General features: G+C 55.4%; 1 protein-coding gene across 2 annotated transcripts in view; it reads right to left on the reverse strand.

Annotated features, from left to right (window-relative positions):
- The window catches only part of RGP1 (RGP1 homolog, RAB6A GEF complex partner 1), a 114,772-nt gene that overhangs the window by 7,898 nt on the left and 86,874 nt on the right, over positions 1 to 20,000 (reverse strand). For both annotated transcript variants that reach the window (XM_068253403.1, XM_068253414.1), the window contains exons 6-7: positions 19,440 to 19,586; positions 11,451 to 11,578 (exon numbers count right to left, since the gene is read on the reverse strand). In XM_068253403.1, coding sequence (XP_068109504.1) covers positions 11,451 to 11,578; positions 19,440 to 19,586 — 275 coding nt within the window. The remainder of the gene's footprint in view (positions 1 to 11,450; positions 11,579 to 19,439; positions 19,587 to 20,000) is intronic.

A 20,000-nucleotide genomic window follows, 5' to 3' on the forward strand; every position in this document is an offset into this window, starting at 1 on the left:
AATGGCCATGAGGTAATTCACTTTTATTTGTGTGTTCGCCTCGTAAGTCCTTGAAAGTACCCCTCACCTCGGTTTTTAAAAAATGTTTTCAATGCTTTTTTTTTTTTTTTAATAATCTGTGCGGTAACATAAGAGTCATAGCACAATCCCATTTAGAGACAAAACCCCTCCCCCATCCCCCCCTTCCCCCGCTTAGCCCCACGAGGACGGGCGGGGAGGAAGAGTCAGTAGTTCCTCCTCTCTGTCCGTCATCAGTAACGCCCCCACTACTTGCAGCTAATAGTTCCTATGGGCGCAGCGCGCTGGGGAGCTGCGCTGTCTGCGGTCTTGAGGTAATTTTGCTCAGAATAATAGTATACTAATATGGGTATACTATCGTTGTGAGCTAAATTACCCCAAGACCGCAGGCAGCGCGCTGTGCACATAGGAACTAATAGCGGTGAGTGGAGGGGGCGTGCCTGACGACGGGCAGAGAGGAGGAGGTACTGACACTTCCTTCACGCCCATCCTTGACGTTCTGCTCCAGTGGAAGATTTCAGCTGAGCACAACGGGGGCAGAGGGGGCACTAAAGGGAAGGGAAGGTGCTGTGATTTATATCACAACACAGCTAATAAAATAACATTAAACGAATGTTATTTTACAGTGAGGTAAGGGGTACTCTAACCACTTAAGCACCAGGGCCTAAACCCCCCTAGTGACCAGGCCATTGTTGGACAAGTTAGGCCACTGCAGGGTTATACATTTCTCAGATCTCCGGGTCCTTTGTTCTTCTGTTGTAGAATTTCCATCACATCGACAGGCCAGCACTGGCCAAAAACGCAATACTTCGGATTATTCCAGCGCAAAGACTTTATTGCTTACTGGACTCCAAACACGGTATTCTGAACTACAGACATTCAACCTCATCTCTCATCTCTTACTCATTCCATCCAACCAGTCTGTTCAGCTGCCAGATATGTGTATTAGCAGCTCCAATGCCTATTTCTCTGCTTTTCCTCGGTTTATGGACACTGGACTTTGCATGTCACCAAGTGTCTGCTTCTGTGATGAGCAGCAGCCTCTCGCTTCTGTATTTATTGCTTTATTATGAATGATTGTCACACAGTGAAGCCTTGTTCAGCTAAACTCATGGAGCCAGCAATCAGACGCCGCTTGTATGTGTGTATAGCCTCTATTGTACATACTGGGCACGATTGGCACCAATGTTTCAGGCCAGCATTTGGCACCTTTTGCACTCATCTCCAATTTGAGAGAGAACGTTTTTTACTTGCATTACAAACCTGGTGTGCGTGTCCGATTGCTTATATGGTTTCAAACCAGGCAATGGCCTTGGGCCCCAGAGCCAGGTGATGGGCCCCAAGTCTCCATGCATTTGGAATACTAATGACCCTGAGACGCAGCTCTCCTGTCAGTCACATGTGTCAACAGCAGCAGATTGGGAGAAAGTTCAAGAAGGATCATCTGCTTTACCCAGTGAATAGTGCTGCTGCCCCCTAGAGTTTACTGCCTGAATTACCATCATACAATTCAGGCAGCAAACTCTGGGGAGCAGCAGCACTGTACACGGGTACAGCAGACACATTCTCCTGATTTGCTGCTGACACAAGGGACTGAGAGTCTGTGCACCACGCCCCCTAATTAGCATCTGCTGCACTCCTGGCTGGTCCTGCCTCCTCTCCAGGAGCTGCTGTGATAGGAGGAGAGCCAACAGCCGGACAGTCACCAGAATTAGCGGGCGGAGCGCCCAGCTACATACAATTATATTACAGTTACAGAATCACAAAGTCCTCTCAATTACAGAAAGAGTTAAACTTCTCCAGTGCAGGATTCATTAGCTTGGCTTTTATGCTAGGTACACATAAAACTATTTTCTGGCAGATTTACCTGCCAGATCGATTATTCCCAACATGTCCGATCTGAATTTCCATCGATTTTCATTTGCTTCTATAAAAATAGGTGTTTGACTGTTGAATGGCCTCTGGGAGGTATTGAGAAGGTTTGGCTGTTGAATGGCCGTACCTCTGGGAGGTATTGAGAAGGTTTGGCTGTTGAATGGCCGTACCTCTGGGAGGTATTGAGAAGGTTTGGCTGTTGAATGGCCTCTGGGAGCTATTGAGAAGGTTTGGCTGTTGAATGGCCGTACCTCTGGGAGGTATTGAGAAGGTTTGGCTGTTGAATGGCCGTACCTCTGGGAGGTATTGAGAAGGTTTGGCTGTTGAATGGCCTCTGGGAGGTATTGAGAAGGTTTGGCTGTTGAATGGCCGTACCTCTGGGAGGTATTGAGAAGGTTTGGCTGTTGAATGGCCTCTGGGAGGTATTGAGAAGGTTTGGCTGTTGAATGGCCGTACCTCTGGGAGATATTGAGAAGGTTTGGCTGTTGAATGGCCGTACCTCTGGGAGGTATTGAGAGGGTTTGACTGTTGAATGGCCGTACCTCTGGGAGGTATTGAGAAGGTTTGGCTGTTGAACGGCCGTACCTCTGGGAGGTATTGAGAAGGTTTGGCTGTTGAACGGCCGTACCTCTGGGAGGTATTGAGAAGGTTTGGCTGTTGAATGGCCGTACCTCTGGGAGGTATTGAGAAGGTTTGGCTGTTGAAATCAATAGGTGAATTTTGTGGAAATCAATAGGTGAATTTTGATTGGCTGTTGTAAGCTCCACCCACTTTGCTGAATATTAATACCAGTCACTCAGTGGCCAACTGTGTGAAGTTTGAGAACCCTACCATTAACAGTGTAATAATGGCTGCAGTTTATATTTTCTCATGTAAAAAGTTTAGGTATTGGCTCCGCCTACTTTTTCTGATCTTGACATGCAGTCACTCAATGACCAAGTTTATGAGCTTTGAGGTCCTTGGTATCAATAATTTGTATATTCCCATAGAAATTAAACAAATCTGATTGGCTGTTTTTGGCTCTGCCTCCTTTCCAGAATTTAAACCCTTGTCACCCAATGACTGACTGTACCAGGTTTGAGGCTTCTGCCAATAAGAGTATAAGAATGGCAGCAATGTAAATATTGCCCTTGAAAATCAATAGGTGTTTTTTTTATTGGCTGTTGTAGGCTCCACCCACTTCCTTGAATATTAATCCCATTTACCAAGTGACCAACTGAGCAGAGTTTGAGAACACTGCCATTAACAGTGTAAGAAGGGCTGCAGTTTATATTTTCCCTGTGAAATTTGTTTTTGACTCCGTCCACTTTTTGTAACCTGGACACACAGTCACTCAATGACCAAGTTTGTGAGCCTTCGAGTTCCTGGCATCAAAAATGTTTGAATGGAAGCAGTTTATGCACCAAGGAAATCTGATTGGCTGTTTGTGGCCCCGCCCCTTTAGTGAATTTGGACCCCAGTCACCTAATGACCGACTGTAGCAGGTTTGAAGCCTCTGCCATTAACAGTGTAAGAATGGCAGCAGTTTCAATATTACCCTTGAATATCAGTAGGTGAATTTTGATTGGCTGTTGTAGGCTCCACCCACTCCCCTGAATATTAATCGCATTCACCCAGTGACTTAGTGTGCCCAGTTTGAGATCCCTGCCATTAACAGTCTAAGAATGGCAGCAGTTTACATTTTCCCATTGAAAATTAGTAGCTGAAATTTGAATGGCTCTTTTATGCTCCGCCCACTTTTTCTGGATTTGTAACTTCGGTCACCAAGTGACCAACTGTGCCAAGTGTGGGGACTCTGGCTTGATTACTGTGAGAATGGCAGCCTTTTACATTTTTCCCATTCACTTGAATGGGTGGAATCTGATTGGCTGCTTGTAGCTCCGCCCAGGTGTGCAGGGGGGCCGCGAGACCCCCAGAACATATCATCCCAGGTAGTAAGGCATCTGTATACCAAGTTTCGTTCAAATCGGTCAAGGCGTTTGAGTGATCGTGACACACACACACTGTACACACTGTACACACTGTACACACACACACACTGTACACACACACACTGTACACACACACACACACACACAGTACACACACACACACTGTACACACACACACACACACACACTGTACACACTGTACACACACACACTGTACACACACACACTGTACACACACACACTGTACACACTGTACACACACACACACACTGTACACACTGTACACACTGTACACACACACACTGTACACACACACACACTGTACACACACACTGTACACACTGTACACACACACACACTGTACACACTGTACACACACACACTGTACACACTGTACACACACACACACTGTACACACTGTACACACACACACACTGTACACACTGTACACACTGTACACACACACACACTGTACACACTGTACACACTGTACACACACACACACACTGTACACACACACACACACACACACACACACTGTACACACACACACACACACACACACACTGTACACACACACACTGTACACACACACACACTGTACACACACACACACACTGTACACACACACACACACACACACACTGTACACACACACACACACTGTACACACACACACACTGTACACACACACACACACACACACACACACACACTTCCTCTGACCGGATGACTCTGGTTCAGGGAGATGAGAAGGTGTTAGTAGATGGGGTACTGACACTGTCCCCTCCACCTCCTCTTGGTCTAGGACTTGGTATAAAGTATTGTGCAGATACATTTGGTATGATTTGGCAATGCTGGACAGACCCGCACAATGTGCTCGATATTTTTTAGACGTAGAAGATATGTATGGCATCTTCATCTGATATCTTCCTATGGCTTTATTTTAGGTTTGTCAGACGCAGTGAACCTATGGGGGATGGGAGGGTTCTGGGTTGTCTGTTTTGTATTGTTCTGGGTTGTCTAAATATTTAATAAAAATCAACTTTACAAAAAACAAAAACATTTCAGGGGGCTATACCGCGGTGGCGGGGTGGGGGTCAGCGAGCAGCAGTGTGGGGACACAGAGGAATGACGTGAGGCAGAGAACATGCCTCTTAGTCCTATGTGCCCCCCCTCCCCCCACTTCAGGTTCTCTTTAATAGGCTGAGGAAGGGAAGATAGGGGGGAGGGGGGGGGGGGCACTTCTAATACAGGCGCTGATACTGATGGAATGGCAGTAGGTTTCTCCATAGGATCTGAAGAGGGAGATGAAGCTATCATTTCTGCATAATTGGCTCCAGGTGCCCCCCCCCCCCCCCGCTAAACGAAACAATTTCATGGTCATGACCCTTCCCCCGAATGTCGGATGTTCCTGTACACGCCCCTACGCTCCATCACACTACCCTTCCCCCGAATGTCGGATGTTCCTGTACACGCCCCTGCGCGCCATCACATGACCCTTCCCTCGAATGTCCGATGTTCCTGTACACGCCCCTACGCTCCATCACACTACCCTTCCCCCGAATGTCGGATGTTCCTGTACACGCCCCTGCGCTCCATCACATGACCCTTCCCCCGAATGTCGGATGTTCCTGTACACGCCCCTGCGCTCCATCACATGACCCTTCCCCCGAATGTCGGATGTTCCTGTACACGCCCCTGCGCGCCATCACATGACCCTTCCCTCGAATGTCCGATGTTCCTGTACACGCCCCTACGCTCCATCACACTACCCTTCCCCCGAATGTCGGATGTTCCTGTACACGCCCCTGCGCTCCATCACATGACCCTTCCCCCGAATGTCGGATGTTCCTGTACACGCCCCCTGCGCTCCATCACATGACCCTTCCCCCAAATGTCGGATGTTCCTGTACATGCCCCTGCGCTCCATCACACGACCCTTCCCCCGGATGTCGGAAGTTCCTGTACACGCCCCTGCGCTCCATCACACGACCCTTCCCCCGAATGTCGGATGTTCCTGTACACGCCCCTACGCTCCATCACACTACCCTTCCCCCGAATGTCGGATGTTCCTGTACACGCCCCTGCGCTCCATCACATGACCCTTCTCCCAAATGTCAGATGTTACTGTACACGCCCTGCGCTCCATCACATGACCCTTACCCCGAATGTCGGATGTTCCTGTACACGCCCCTGTGCTCCATCACATGACCCTTCCCCCAAATGTCGGATGTTCCTGTACATGCCCCTGCGCTCCATCACATGACCCTTCCCTCGAATGTCGGAGATTCCTGTACACGCCCCTGCGCTCCATCACATGACCCTTCCCCCGAATGTCGGATGTTCCTGTACACGCCCCTGCACTCCATCACACTACCCTTCCCCCGAATGTCGGAAGATCCTGTACACGCCCCTGCGCTCCATCACACGCCCCTTCCCCCGAATGTCGGAAGTTCCTGTACACGCCCCTGCGCTCCGTCACACAACCCTTTCCCCGAATGTCGGATGTTCCTGTACACGCCCCTGCACTCCATCACACTACCCTTCCCCCGAATGTCGGCCGTTCCTGTACACGCCCCTGCGCTCCATCACACGACCCTTCCCCCGAATGTCGGATGTTCCTGTACACGCTCCTACGCTCCATCACACAACCCTTCCCCCCAAATGTCGGAAGTTCCTGTACACGCCCCTGCGCTCCATCACATGACCCTTCCCCCGAATGTCGGAAGATCCTGTACACGCCCCTGCACTCCATCACATGACCCTTCCCCTGAATGCCGGACGTTCCTGTACACGCCCCTGCGCTCCATCACATGACCCTTCCCCCGAATGTCGGATGTTCCTGTACATGCCCCTACGCTCCATCACATGACCCTTCCCCCGAATGTCGGAAGTTCCTGTACACACCCCTGCGCTCCATCACATGACCCTTCCCCCGAATGTCGGATGTTCCTGTACATGCCCCTACGCTCCATCACACTACCCTTCCCCCGAATGTCGGAAGTTCCTGTACACGCCCCTGCACTCCATCACATGACCCTTCCCCTGAATGCCGGATGTTCCTGTACACGCCCCTACGCTCCATCACATGACCCTTCTCCCGAATGTCGGATGTTCCTGTACACGCCCCTGCGCTCCATCACATGACCCTTCCCCCGAATGTCGGATGTTCCTGTACACGCCCCTACGCTCCATCACATGACCCTTCTCCCGAATGTCCCTGTACACGCCCCTGCACTCCATCACATGACCCTTCCCCCGAATGTCGGATGTTCCTGTACACGCCCCTGCGCTCCATCACATGACCCTTCCCCTGAATGTCGGATGTTCCTGTACACGCCCCCTGCGCTCCATCACATGACCCTTCCCCTGAATGTCGGATGTTCCTGTACACGCCCCATCACATGACCCTTCTCCCGAATGTCGGATGTTCCTGTACACGCCCCTGCGCTCCATCACATGACCCTTCCCCCGAATGTCGGATGTTCCTGTACACGCCCCTGCGCGCCATCACATGACCCTTCCCTCGAATGTCCGATGTTCCTGTACACGCCCCTACGCTCCATCACACTACCCTTCCCCCGAATGTCGGATGTTCCTGTACACGCCCCTGCGCTCCATCACATGACCCTTCCCCCGAATGTCGGATGTTCCTGTACACGCCCCCTGCGCTCCATCACATGACCCTTCCCCCAAATGTCGGATGTTCCTGTACATGCCCCTGCGCTCCATCACACGACCCTTCCCCCGGATGTCGGAAGTTCCTGTACACGCCCCTGCGCTCCATCACACGACCCTTCCCCCGAATGTCGGATGTTCCTGTACACGCCCCTACGCTCCATCACACTACCCTTCCCCCGAATGTCGGATGTTCCTGTACACGCCCCTGCGCTCCATCACATGACCCTTCTCCCAAATGTCAGATGTTACTGTACACGCCCTGCGCTCCATCACATGACCCTTACCCCGAATGTCGGATGTTCCTGTACACGCCCCTGTGCTCCATCACATGACCCTTCCCCCAAATGTCGGATGTTCCTGTACATGCCCCTGCGCTCCATCACATGACCCTTCCCTCGAATGTCGGAAATTCCTGTACACGCCCCTGCGCTCCATCACATGACCCTTCCCCCGAATGTCGGATGTTCCTGTACACGCCCCTGCACTCCATCACACTACCCTTCCCCCGAATGTCGGAAGATCCTGTACACGCCCCTGCGCTCCATCACACGCCCCTTCCCCCGAATGTCGGAAGTTCCTGTACACGCCCCTGCGCTCCGTCACACAACCCTTTCCCCGAATGTCGGATGTTCCTGTACACGCCCCTGCACTCCATCACACTACCCTTCCCCCGAATGTCGGCCGTTCCTGTACACGCCCCTGCGCTCCATCACACGACCCTTCCCCCGAATGTCGGATGTTCCTGTACACGCTCCTACGCTCCATCACACAACCCTTCCCCCCAAATGTCGGAAGTTCCTGTACACGCCCCTGCGCTCCATCACATGACCCTTCCCCCGAATGTCGGAAGATCCTGTACACGCCCCTGCACTCCATCACATGACCCTTCCCCTGAATGCCGGACGTTCCTGTACACGCCCCTGCGCTCCATCACATGACCCTTCCCCCGAATGTCGGATGTTCCTGTACATGCCCCTACGCTCCATCACATGACCCTTCCCCCGAATGTCGGAAGTTCCTGTACACACCCCTGCGCTCCATCACATGACCCTTCCCCCGAATGTCGGATGTTCCTGTACATGCCCCTACGCTCCATCACACTACCCTTCCCCCGAATGTCGGAAGTTCCTGTACACGCCCCTGCACTCCATCACATGACCCTTCCCCTGAATGCCGGATGTTCCTGTACACGCCCCTACGCTCCATCACATGACCCTTCTCCCGAATGTCGGATGTTCCTGTACACGCCCCTGCGCTCCATCACATGACCCTTCCCCCGAATGTCGGATGTTCCTGTACACGCCCCTACGCTCCATCACATGACCCTTCTCCCGAATGTCCCTGTACACGCCCCTGCACTCCATCACATGACCCTTCCCCCGAATGTCGGATGTTCCTGTACACGCCCCTGCGCTCCATCACATGACCCTTCCCCTGAATGTCGGATGTTCCTGTACACGCCCCCTGCGCTCCATCACATGACCCTTCCCCTGAATGTCGGATGTTCCTGTACACGCCCCATCACATGACCCTTCTCCCGAATGTCGGATGTTCCTGTACACGCCCCTGTGCTCCATCACATGACCCTTCCCCCCGAATGTTGCTGTACACGCCCCATCACATGACCCTTACTCCCGAATGTTCCTGTACACGCCGCTGCGCTCCATCACATGACCCTTCCCCCGAATGTTCCTGTACACGCCCCTGCGCTCCATCACATGACCCTTCCCCTGAATGTTCCTGTACACGCCCCTGCGCTCCATCACATGACCCTTCCCCCGAATGTTCCTGTACACGCCTCTGCGCTCCATCACATGACCCTTCCCCCGAATGTTCCTGTACACGCCCCTGCGCTCCATCACATGACCCTTCCCCCGAATGTTCCTGTACACGCCCCTGCGCTCCATCACATGACCCTTCCCCCGAATGTTCCTGTACACGCCCCTGCGCTCCATCACATGACCCTTCCCCCGAATGTTCCTGTACACGCCCCTGCGCTCCATCACATGACCCTTCCCCCGAATGTTCCTGTACACGCCCCTGCGCTCCATCACATGACCCTTCCCCCGAATGTTCCTGTACACGCCCCTGCGCTCCATCCAGCCTGCCGAGATGAAGGAGTAGCACAATGGGCAGGATTCGCTGAGCTTTCTCACCGGTTTTCACCTTATCCAGGTTACATTTTAAGCCCCAAAAGAGCAAAAACAAATCTAATTAAGGTAAGAAAAGTAATATTGACATAAAGTTAATCATTTCCACTAGAACGCGTTACAATGAGGAAACCACTCCGCATCTTAACGCAAGGAAACTGCAACCAATTCACCTCAGTGGAATAGTTTACATTGACTACAATTTACCCACACGATCCGGCGCGATGCGACGCGGGGGAAGTTATGGAGAGCACGCATCCAATCCTCATAGCTGCCGATGGGAAGCTGCATGACGCCGTATCCAGTTGTACGGAATACAACCGGATGTACTTGTGGCGGGAGGCGGGGCGATGCAGGATCGCCTCACATCCAAATCACCAGTGGAAACGGGCCCTTTGCTTGTAAATGTGCTGAGAGGTCATTTATCATCACTTAGGGGATGAGTCATGTCATGATAGCAGCTAGTTATGATGTTAAGGATAATACGGGAACATATTCTTTCATTCTTCTGCCTGTGTCACATGTGTATGAAAGCTGTTACCTTGAGTTGCTAGCCTGGGGCAAGGAAATGGCTCATTAGGCCACTAGCAGTCACCTTTGATCTGCTATCTCAGATGTGATTCTCTGTGAAACTACATTTGCATTCAGTTCCTCTGGGTACAGGTAATTGCATGGCAGCTTCTGTCTTTTGTCTGGCATCACGCAAAGGTGCTGCCCTGCTTTGATCTTTGTATTCATGTAAACCGCTACCTGTTGGCCAAAAAACAATCGGACTAATTGAGTCTGCCAACTTCAAAGGCTATAAGGAAACTCTGGAGTTTACATATGACAGCGTACTGGAAGGGGGTGAAGGGTTTTGAAGTCCTTTTGATACAATTTTTACCTGTGGAAATTAGAGCTATGGAAGTGTTTTGAAATCTCTGGAAGATCAAAAACTAACACAGGAAAGCTTTGAAGTTTGCATATCACAGAAAGGATATGACCAGCTGGACCATCTGGGAGATTGCATTAGTTCTGGGACTGAACATTAAACGCCCCCAGGCCCCACTTGGGACTATATAAGTGGCCTGGGATAGTCACAACTGGTAGCTCTCTGGAGATGGCAAAGACGCTAGGGCTAACCTGGTTTCTGACCAGACCGCATGCTCCACGCAAACAACGCCCAGATCTATACGCTGGTAACGTTTTTTTATTTCCCTTTTATTTTTGCAACTTGTCTTGTGTATCCTTGTAACTTTTATTTTGTAACTTTTTACTTTGTTTTTGTAAATCTTTTGTATAGATTTTCTGCATTGTTCCACTTTTTTCCTGGAATATTAAAATCGTTATTTAATAAGTTTGACTTCTGCTGTACTAAACTAACACTCATAGCCTAGAAGGAGAGACTGCAGTGTAGCTTGCATTACAAGTCATTGCCTGATTGTGCCGTGCTACTGTACGATTGTACGGTGTGTGTGCGTGGCGTTCCCGTATTCGGCCTAAAGCGCAAAGCTGACCCGAATATGAAAACGCGGATTGCGTGCAGATTACTCGAAAGCAGAGTGGAAGGGACTAGCGGCAGCTAGTGGTGGCAGTGAGAAGTGTTTGATGGCAACAGCCTTGTTGTAGCTTGACTAAGGCTGCTCCCCTCTTGATCTGGTCAAACCGGCAGTCGGGAACCGTATCTGCAGGCGTGCCGCGGGCCGGTTCCTGACAAGTCATTTATGAGAAGATTTGTGAATAGAGACCAGAGTGTAGTTATAGTGAATTATACAGCGGCACAGTGATGAGGCATGTGCTGAATGCTGCTCACCTGTAAACATGGAATTTCACCATCAGAAAAGTTGAAGGTTCCAATGACGTCTTCTCCTATTTTATAGACAGTCTTGAAGATGCAGAACGTGCCAACACGGCCCCGAGTGTTACTGATATTGTACTGGTCTATAAAGAGAGGAAGAGTCCAGAGTCACAGTGTCCAGAGCCCAGAGAGGAGCCCAGAGTCACACACTGTCCAGAGCCCAGAGCCACACACTGTCCAGAGCCCAGAGCCACACACTGTCCAGAGCCCAGAGTCACACACTGTCCAGAGCCCAGAGCCACACACTGTCCAGAGCCCAGAGCCACACACTGTCCAGAGCCCAGAGCCACACACTGTCCAGAGCCCAGAGCCACACACTGTCCAGAGCCCAGAGCCACACACTGTCCAGAGAGGAGCCCAGAGTCACACAGTGTCCAGAGCCCAGAGTCACACAGTGTCCAGAGCCCAGAGCCACACACTGTCCAGAGCCCAGAGCCACACAGTGTCCAGAGCCCAGAGCCACACACTGTCCAGGGCCCAGAGCCACACACTGTCCAGAGCCCAGAGCCACACACTGTCCAGAGCCCAGAGTCACACACTGTCCAGGGCCCAGAGCCGCACACTGTCCAGAGCCCAGAGCCACACACTGTCCAGAGCCCAGAGCCACACACTGTCCAGAGCCCAGAGCCACACACTGTCCAGAGCCCAGAGTCACACACTGTCCAGAGCCCAGAGCCACACACTGTCCAGAGCCCAGAGTCACACACTGTCCAGAGCCCAGAGCCACACACTGTCCAGAGCCCAGAGCCACACACTGTCCAGGGCCCAGAGCCACACACTGTCCAGGGCCCAGAGCCACACACTGTCCAGAGCCCAGAGCCACACACTGTCCAGAGCCACACACTGTCCAGGGCCCAGAGCCACACACTGTCCAGAGCCCAGAGCCACACACTGTCCAGAGCCCAGAGCCACACACTGTCCAGAGCCACACACTGTCCAGGGCCCAGAGCCACACACTGTCCAGAGCCCAGAGCCACACACTGTCCAGAGCCCAGAGCCACACACTGTCCAGAGCCCAGAGTCACACACTGTCCAGAGCCCAGAGCCACACACTGTCCAGGGCCCAGAGCCACACACTGTCCAGGGCCCAGAGCCACACACTTTCCAGGGCCCAGAGCCACACACTGTCCAGGGCCCAGAGTCACACACTGTCCAGAGCCCAGAGTCACACACTGTCCAGAGCCCAGAGCCACACACTGTCCAGAGCCCAGAGCCACACACTGTCCAGAGCCCAGAGCCACACACTGTCCAGAGCCACACACTGTCCAGAGCCCAGAGCCACACACTGTCCAGAGCCCAGAGCCACACACTGTCCAGAGCCCAGAGCCACACACTGTCCAGGGCCCAGAGTCACACACTGTCCAGAGCCCAGAGCCACACACTGTCCAGAGCCCAGAGCCACACACTGTCCAGAGCCCAGAGCCACACACTGTCCAGGGCCCAGAGCCACACACTGTCCAGGGCCCAGAGTCACACACTGTCCAGAGCCCAGAGCCACACACTGTCCAGAGCCCAGAGCCACACACTGTCCAGAGCCCAGAGCCACACACTGTCCAGAGCCCACAGTCACACACTGTCCAGAGCCCAGAGCCACACACTGTCCAGAGCCCAGAGCCACACACTGTCCAGAGCCCAGAGCCACACACTGTCCAGAGCCCAGAGCCACACACTGTCCAGAGCCCAGAGCCACACACTGTCCAGAGCCCAGAGCCACACACTGTCCAGAGCCCAGAGCCACACACTGTCCAGAGCCCAGAGTCACACACTGTCCAGAGCCCAGGGTCACACACTGTCCAGAGCCCAGAGCCACACACTGTCCAGAGCCCAGAGCCACACACTGCCCAGAGCCCAGAGCCACACACTGCCCAGAGCCCAGAGCCACACACTGCCCAGAGCCCAGAGTCACACACTGTCCAGGGCCCAGAGTCACACACTGTCCAGGGCCCAGAGCCACACACTGTCCAGAGCTCAGAGCCACACACTGTCCAGAGCCCAGAGTCACACACTGTCCAGAGCCCAGAGCCACACACTGTCCAGAGCTCAGAGCCACACACTGTCCAGAGCCCAGAGCCACACACTGTCCAGGGCCCAGAGCCACACACTGTCCAGGGCCCAGAGCCACACACTGTCCAGGGCCCAGAGCCACACACTGTCCAGGGCCCAGAGCCACACACTGTCCAGGGCCCAGAGCCACACACTGTCCAGAGCCCAGAGCCACACACTGTCCAGAGCCCAGAGCCACACACTGTCCAGAGCCCAGAGCCACACACTGTCCAGGGCCCAGAGTCACACACTGTCCAGAGCCCAGAGCCACACACTGTCCAGAGCCCAGAGCCACACACTGTCCAGAGCCCACAGTCACACACTGTCCAGAGCCCAGAGCCACACACTGTCCAGAGCCCAGAGCCACACACTGTCCAGAGCCCAGAGCCACACACTGTCCAGAGCCCAGAGCCACACACTGTCCAGAGCCCAGAGCCACACACTGTCCAGAGCCCAGAGCCACACACTGTCCAGAGCCCAGAGTCACACACTGTCCAGAGCCCAGGGTCACACACTGTCCAGAGCCCAGAGCCACACACTGTCCAGAGCCCAGAGCCACACACTGCCCAGAGCCCAGAGTCACACACTGTCCAGGGCCCAGAGCCACACACTGCCCAGAGCCCAGAGCCACACACTGTCCAGAGCCCAGAGTCACACACTGTCCAGGGCCCAGAGTCACACACTGTCCAGAGCTCAGAGCCACACACTGTCCAGAGCCCAGAGTCACACACTGTCCAGAGCCCAGAGCCACACACTGTCCAGAGCCCAGAGCCACACACTGTCCAGAGCCACACACTGTCCAGAGCCCAGAGCCACACACTGTCCAGAGCCCAGAGCCACACACTGTCCAGGGCCCAGAGTCACACACTGTCCAGAGCCCAGAGCCACACACTGTCCAGAGCCCAGAGCCACACACTGTCCAGGGCCCAGAGCCACACACTGTCCAGGGCCCAGAGTCACACACTGTCCAGAGCCCAGAGCCACACACTGTCCAGAGCCCAGAGTCACACACTGTCCAGAGCCCAGGGTCACACACTGTCCAGAGCCCAGAGCCACACACTGTCCAGAGCCCAGAGCCACACACTGCCCAGAGCCCAGAGCCACACACTGCCCAGAGCCCAGAGTCACACACTGTCCAGGGCCCAGAGCCACACACTGCCCAGAGCCCAGAGCCACACACTGTCCAGAGCCCAGAGTCACACACTGTCCAGGGCCCAGAGTCACACACTGTCCAGAGCTCAGAGCCACACACTGTCCAGAGCCCAGAGTCACACACTGTCCAGAGCCCAGAGCCACACACTGTCCAGAGCCCAGAGCCACACACTGTCCAGAGCCCAGAGCCACACACTGTCCAGGGCCCAGAGCCACACACTGTCCAGGGCCCAGAGCCACACACTGTCCAGGGCCCAGAGCCACACACTGTCCAGAGCCCAGAGCCACACACTGTCCAGAGCCCAGAGCCACACACTGTCCAGAGCCCAGAGCCACACACTGTCCAGAGCCCAGAGAGGAGCCCAGAGTCACACACTGTCCAGAGCCCAGGGCCACACACTGTCCAGAGGCCAGAGCCACACACTGTCCAGAGCCCAGAGCCACACACCATCCAGAGCCCAGAGCCACACACTGTCCAGAGCCCAGAGCCACACACTGTCCAGAGCCCAGAGCCACACACTGTCCAGAGCCCAGAGAGGAGCCCAGAGTCACACACTGTCCAGAGCCCAGGGCCACACACTGTCCAGAGGCCAGAGCCACACACTGTCCAGAGCCCAGAGCCACACACTGTCCAGAGCCCAGAGCCACACACTGTCCAGAGCCCAGAGCCACACACTGTCCAGAGCCACACACTGTCCAGAGCCCAGAGCCACACACTGTCCAGAGCCCAGAGCCACACACTGTCCAGAGCCCAGAGCCACACACTGTCCAGAGCCCAGAGCCACACACTGTCCAGAGCCCAGAGCCACACACTGTCCAGAGCCCAGAGCCACACACTGTCCAGAGCCCAGAGCCACACACTGTCCAGAGCCCAGAGCCACACACTGTCCAGGGCCCAGAGCCACACACTGTCCAGAGGCCAGAGTCACACACTGTCCAGAGCCCAGAGCCACACACTGTCCAGAGCCCAGAGCCACACACTGTCCAGAGCCCAGAGCCACACACTGTCCAGGGCCCAGAGCCACACACTGTCCAGGGCCCAGAGCCACACACTGTCCAGGGCCCAGAGCCACACACTGTCCAGGGCCCAGAGCCACACACTGTCCAGGGCCCAGAGCCTCACACTGTCCAGGGCCCAGAGTCACACACTGTCCAGAGCCCAGAGCCACACACTGTCCAGAGCCCAGAGCCACACACTGTCCAGAGCCCAGAGCCACACACTGTCCAGGGCCCAGAGTCACTCACTGTCCAGGGCCCAGAGCCACACACTGTCCAGGGCCCAGAGCCACACACTGTCCAGGGCCCAGAGCCACACACTGTCCAGGGCCCAGAGCCACACACTTTCCAGGGCCCAGAGCCACACACTGTCCAGAGCCCAGAGCCACACACTGTCCAGAGCCCAGAGCCACACACTGTCCAGAGCCCAGAGCCACACACTGTCCAGAGCCCAGAGCCACACACTGTCCAGGGCCCAGAGTCACACACTGTCCAGGGCCCAGAGTCACACACTGTCCAGAGCTCAGAGCCACACACTGTCCAGAGCCCAGAGCCACACACTGTCCAGAGGCCAGAGCCACACACTGTCCAGAGCCCAGAGCCACACACTGTCCAGAGCCCAGAGTCACACACTGTCCAGAGCCCAGAGTCACACACTGTCCAGAGCCCAGAGTCACACACTGTCCAGGGCCCAGAGTCACACACTGTCCAGAGCTCAGAGAGGAGCCCAGAGCCACACACTGTCCAGAGCCCAGAGTCACACACTGTCCAGAGGCCAGAGCCACACACTGTCCAGAGCCCAGAGCCACACACTGTCCAGAGCCCAGAGTCACACACTGTCCAGGGCCCAGAGTCACACACTGTCCAGAGCTCAGAGAGGAGCCCAGAGCCACACACTGTCCAGAGCCCAGAGTCACACACTGTCCAGAGGCCAGAGCCACACACTGTCCAGAGCCCAGAGCCACACACTGTCCAGAGCCCAGAGCCACACACTGTCCAGAGCCCAGAGCCACACACTGTCCAGAGCCCAGAGCCACACACTGTCCAGAGCCCAGAGCCACACACTGTCCAGAGCCCAGAGCCACACACTGTCCAGAGCCCAGAGCCACACACTGTCCAGAGCCACACACTGTCCAGAGCCCAGAGCCACACACTGTCCAGGGCCCAGAGCCACACACTGTCCAGGGCCCAGAGCCACACACTGTCCAGAGCCCAGAGCCACACACTGTCCAGAGCCCAGAGCCACACACTGTCCAGAGCCCAGAGCCACACACTGTCCAAAGCCCAGAGAGGAGCCCAGAGTCACACACTGTCCAGAGCCCAGGGCCACACACTGTCCAGAGGCCAGAGCCACACACTGTCCAGAGCCCAGAGCCACACACCATCCAGAGCCCAGAGCCACACACTGTCCAGAGCCCAGAGAGGAGCCCAGAGCCACACACTGTCCAGGGCCCAGAGCCACACACTGTCCAGAGCCCAGAGCCACACACTGTCCAGAGCCCAGAGCCACACACTGTCCAGAGCCCAGAGCCACACACTGTCCAAAGCCCAGAGAGGAGCCCAGAGTCACACACTGTCCAGAGCCCAGGGCCACACACTGTCCAGAGGCCAGAGCCACACACTGTCCAGGGCCCAGAGCCACACACTGTCCAGAGCCCAGAGCCACACACTGTCCAGAGCCCAGAGAGGAGCCCAGAGCCACACACTGTCCAGAGCCCAGAGCCACACACTGTCCAGAGCCCAGAGCCACACACTGTCCAGAGCCCAGAGCCACACACTGTCCAGAGCCCAGAGCCACACACTGTCCAGAGCCCAGAGCCACACACTGTCCAGAGCCCAGAGCCACACACTGTCCAGAGCCCAGAGCCACACACTGTCCAGAGCCCAGAGCCACACACTGTCCAGAGCCCAGAGCCACACACTGTCCAGAGCCCAGAGCCACACACTGTCCAGAGCCCAGAGCCACACACTGTCCAGAGCCCAGAGCCACACACTGTCCAGGGCCCAGAGCCACACACTGTCCAGAGGCCAGAGTCACACACTGTCCAGAGCCCAGAGCCACACACTGTCCAGGGCCCAGAGCCACACACTGTCCAGGGCCCAGAGCCACACACTGTCCAGGGCCCAGAGCCACACACTGTCCAGGGCCCAGAGCCACACACTGTCCAGGGCCCAGAGCCACACACTGTCCAGGGCCCAGAGCCACACACTGTCCAGGGCCCAGAGCCTCACACTGTCCAGGGCCCAGAGTCACACACTGTCCAGGGCCCAGAGCCACACACTGTCCAGAGCCCAGAGCCACACACTGTCCAGAGCCCAGAGCCACACACTGTCCAGGGCCCAGAGTCACTCACTGTCCAGGGCCCAGAGCCACACACTGTCCAGGGCCCAGAGCCACACACTGTCCAGGGCCCAGAGCCACACACTTTCCAGGGCCCAGAGCCACACACTGTCCAGAGCCCAGAGCCACACACTGTCCAGAGCCCAGAGCCACACACTGTCCAGAGCCCAGAGCCACACACTGTCCAGAGCCCAGAGCCACACACTGTCCAGAGCCCAGAGCCACACACTGCCCAGAGCCCAGAGTCACACACTGTCCAGGGCCCAGAGCCACACACTGCCCAGAGCCCAGAGCCACACACTGCCCAGAGCCCAGAGTCACACACTGTCCAGGGCCCAGAGTCACACACTGTCCAGAGCTCAGAGCCACACACTGTCCAGAGCCCAGAGTCACACACTGTCCAGAGGCCAGAGCCACACACTGTCCAGAGCCCAGAGCCACACACTGTCCAGAGCCCAGAGTCACACACTGTCCAGAGCCCAGAGTCACACACTGTCCAGAGCCCAGAGTCACACACTGTCCAGGGCCCAGAGTCACACACTGTCCAGAGCTCAGAGAGGAGCCCAGAGCCACACACTGTCCAGAGCCCAGAGTCACACACTGTCCAGAGGCCAGAGCCACACACTGTCCAGAGCCCAGAGCCACACACTGTCCAGAGCCCAGAGTCACACACTGTCCAGGGCCCAGAGTCACACACTGTCCAGAGCTCAGAGAGGAGCCCAGAGCCAAACACTGTCCAGAGCCCAGAGTCACACACTGTCCAGAGGCCAGAGCCACACACTGTCCAGAGCCCAGAGCCACACACTGTCCAGAGCCCAGAGCCACACACTGTCCAGAGCCCAGAGCCACACACTGTCCAGAGCCCAGAGCCACACACTGTCCAGAGCCCAGAGCCACACACTGTCCAGAGCCCAGAGCCACACACTGTCCAGAGCCACACACTGTCCAGAGCCCAGAGCCACACACTGTCCAGAGCCCAGAGTCACACACTGTCCAGAGCCCAGAGTCACACACTGTCCAGAGCCCAGAGTCACACACTGTCCAGAGCCCAGAGTCACACACTGTCCAGAGCCCAGAGTCACACACTGTCCAGAGCCCAGAGTCACACACTGTCCAGAGCCCAGAGTCACACACTGTCCAGAGCCCAGAGTCACACACTGTCCAGAGCCCAGAGTCACACACTGTCCAGAGCCCAGAGTCACACACTGTCCAGAGCCCAGAGTCAAGCACTGTCCAGAGCCCAGAGTCACACACTGTCCAGAGCCCAGAGCCACACACTGTCCAGAGCCCAGAGCCACACACTGTCCAGAGCCCAGAGAGGAGCCCAGAGTCACACACTGTCCAGAGCTCAGAGAAGTGTCAGGGTTTGGTTATACTGGACTAGAGTTGATGAAAGATGACCAGATACTCACGTAATGTTCTGCGTGAGGTTATCGCCATGAGAAGCTCCACAGCAGAGTCCAGGAGATGGGAGTCTTTCTTGCATATCTCATCATCATCCAAAAACGGATTGGAAGGAGCAACTTCATCTTCTTGTAGAGGCTGGAAGCCCTGGAGAGCTGAACAACATGGATCATTACCCCATCACCAGGGCCTACAATGTGCCCCATCACCAGGGCCTACAATGTGCCCCATCACCAGGGCCTACAATGTGCCCCATCACCAGGGCCTACAATGTGCCCCATCACCAGGGCCTACAATATGCCCCATCACCAGTGCCTACAATGTGCCCCATCACCAGTGCCTACAATGTGCCCCATCACCAGTGCCTACAATGTGCCCCATCACCAGTGCCTACAATGTGCCCCATCAACAGTGCCTACAATGTGCCCCATCACCAGTGCCTACAATGTGCCCCATCACCAGTGCCTATAATCTGCCCCATCAGTCTCAGTACAGCCTCTCATCAATTCTAATGAAGTCCATCCCAAGCAAGTCCACCAACAATACCAAAACCATCTTAGAAATGCCCA

Source organism: Hyperolius riggenbachi, chromosome 1, assembly GCF_040937935.1.
Source record: "Hyperolius riggenbachi isolate aHypRig1 chromosome 1, aHypRig1.pri, whole genome shotgun sequence".
Taxonomy (NCBI): Eukaryota; Metazoa; Chordata; class Amphibia; order Anura; family Hyperoliidae; genus Hyperolius; species Hyperolius riggenbachi.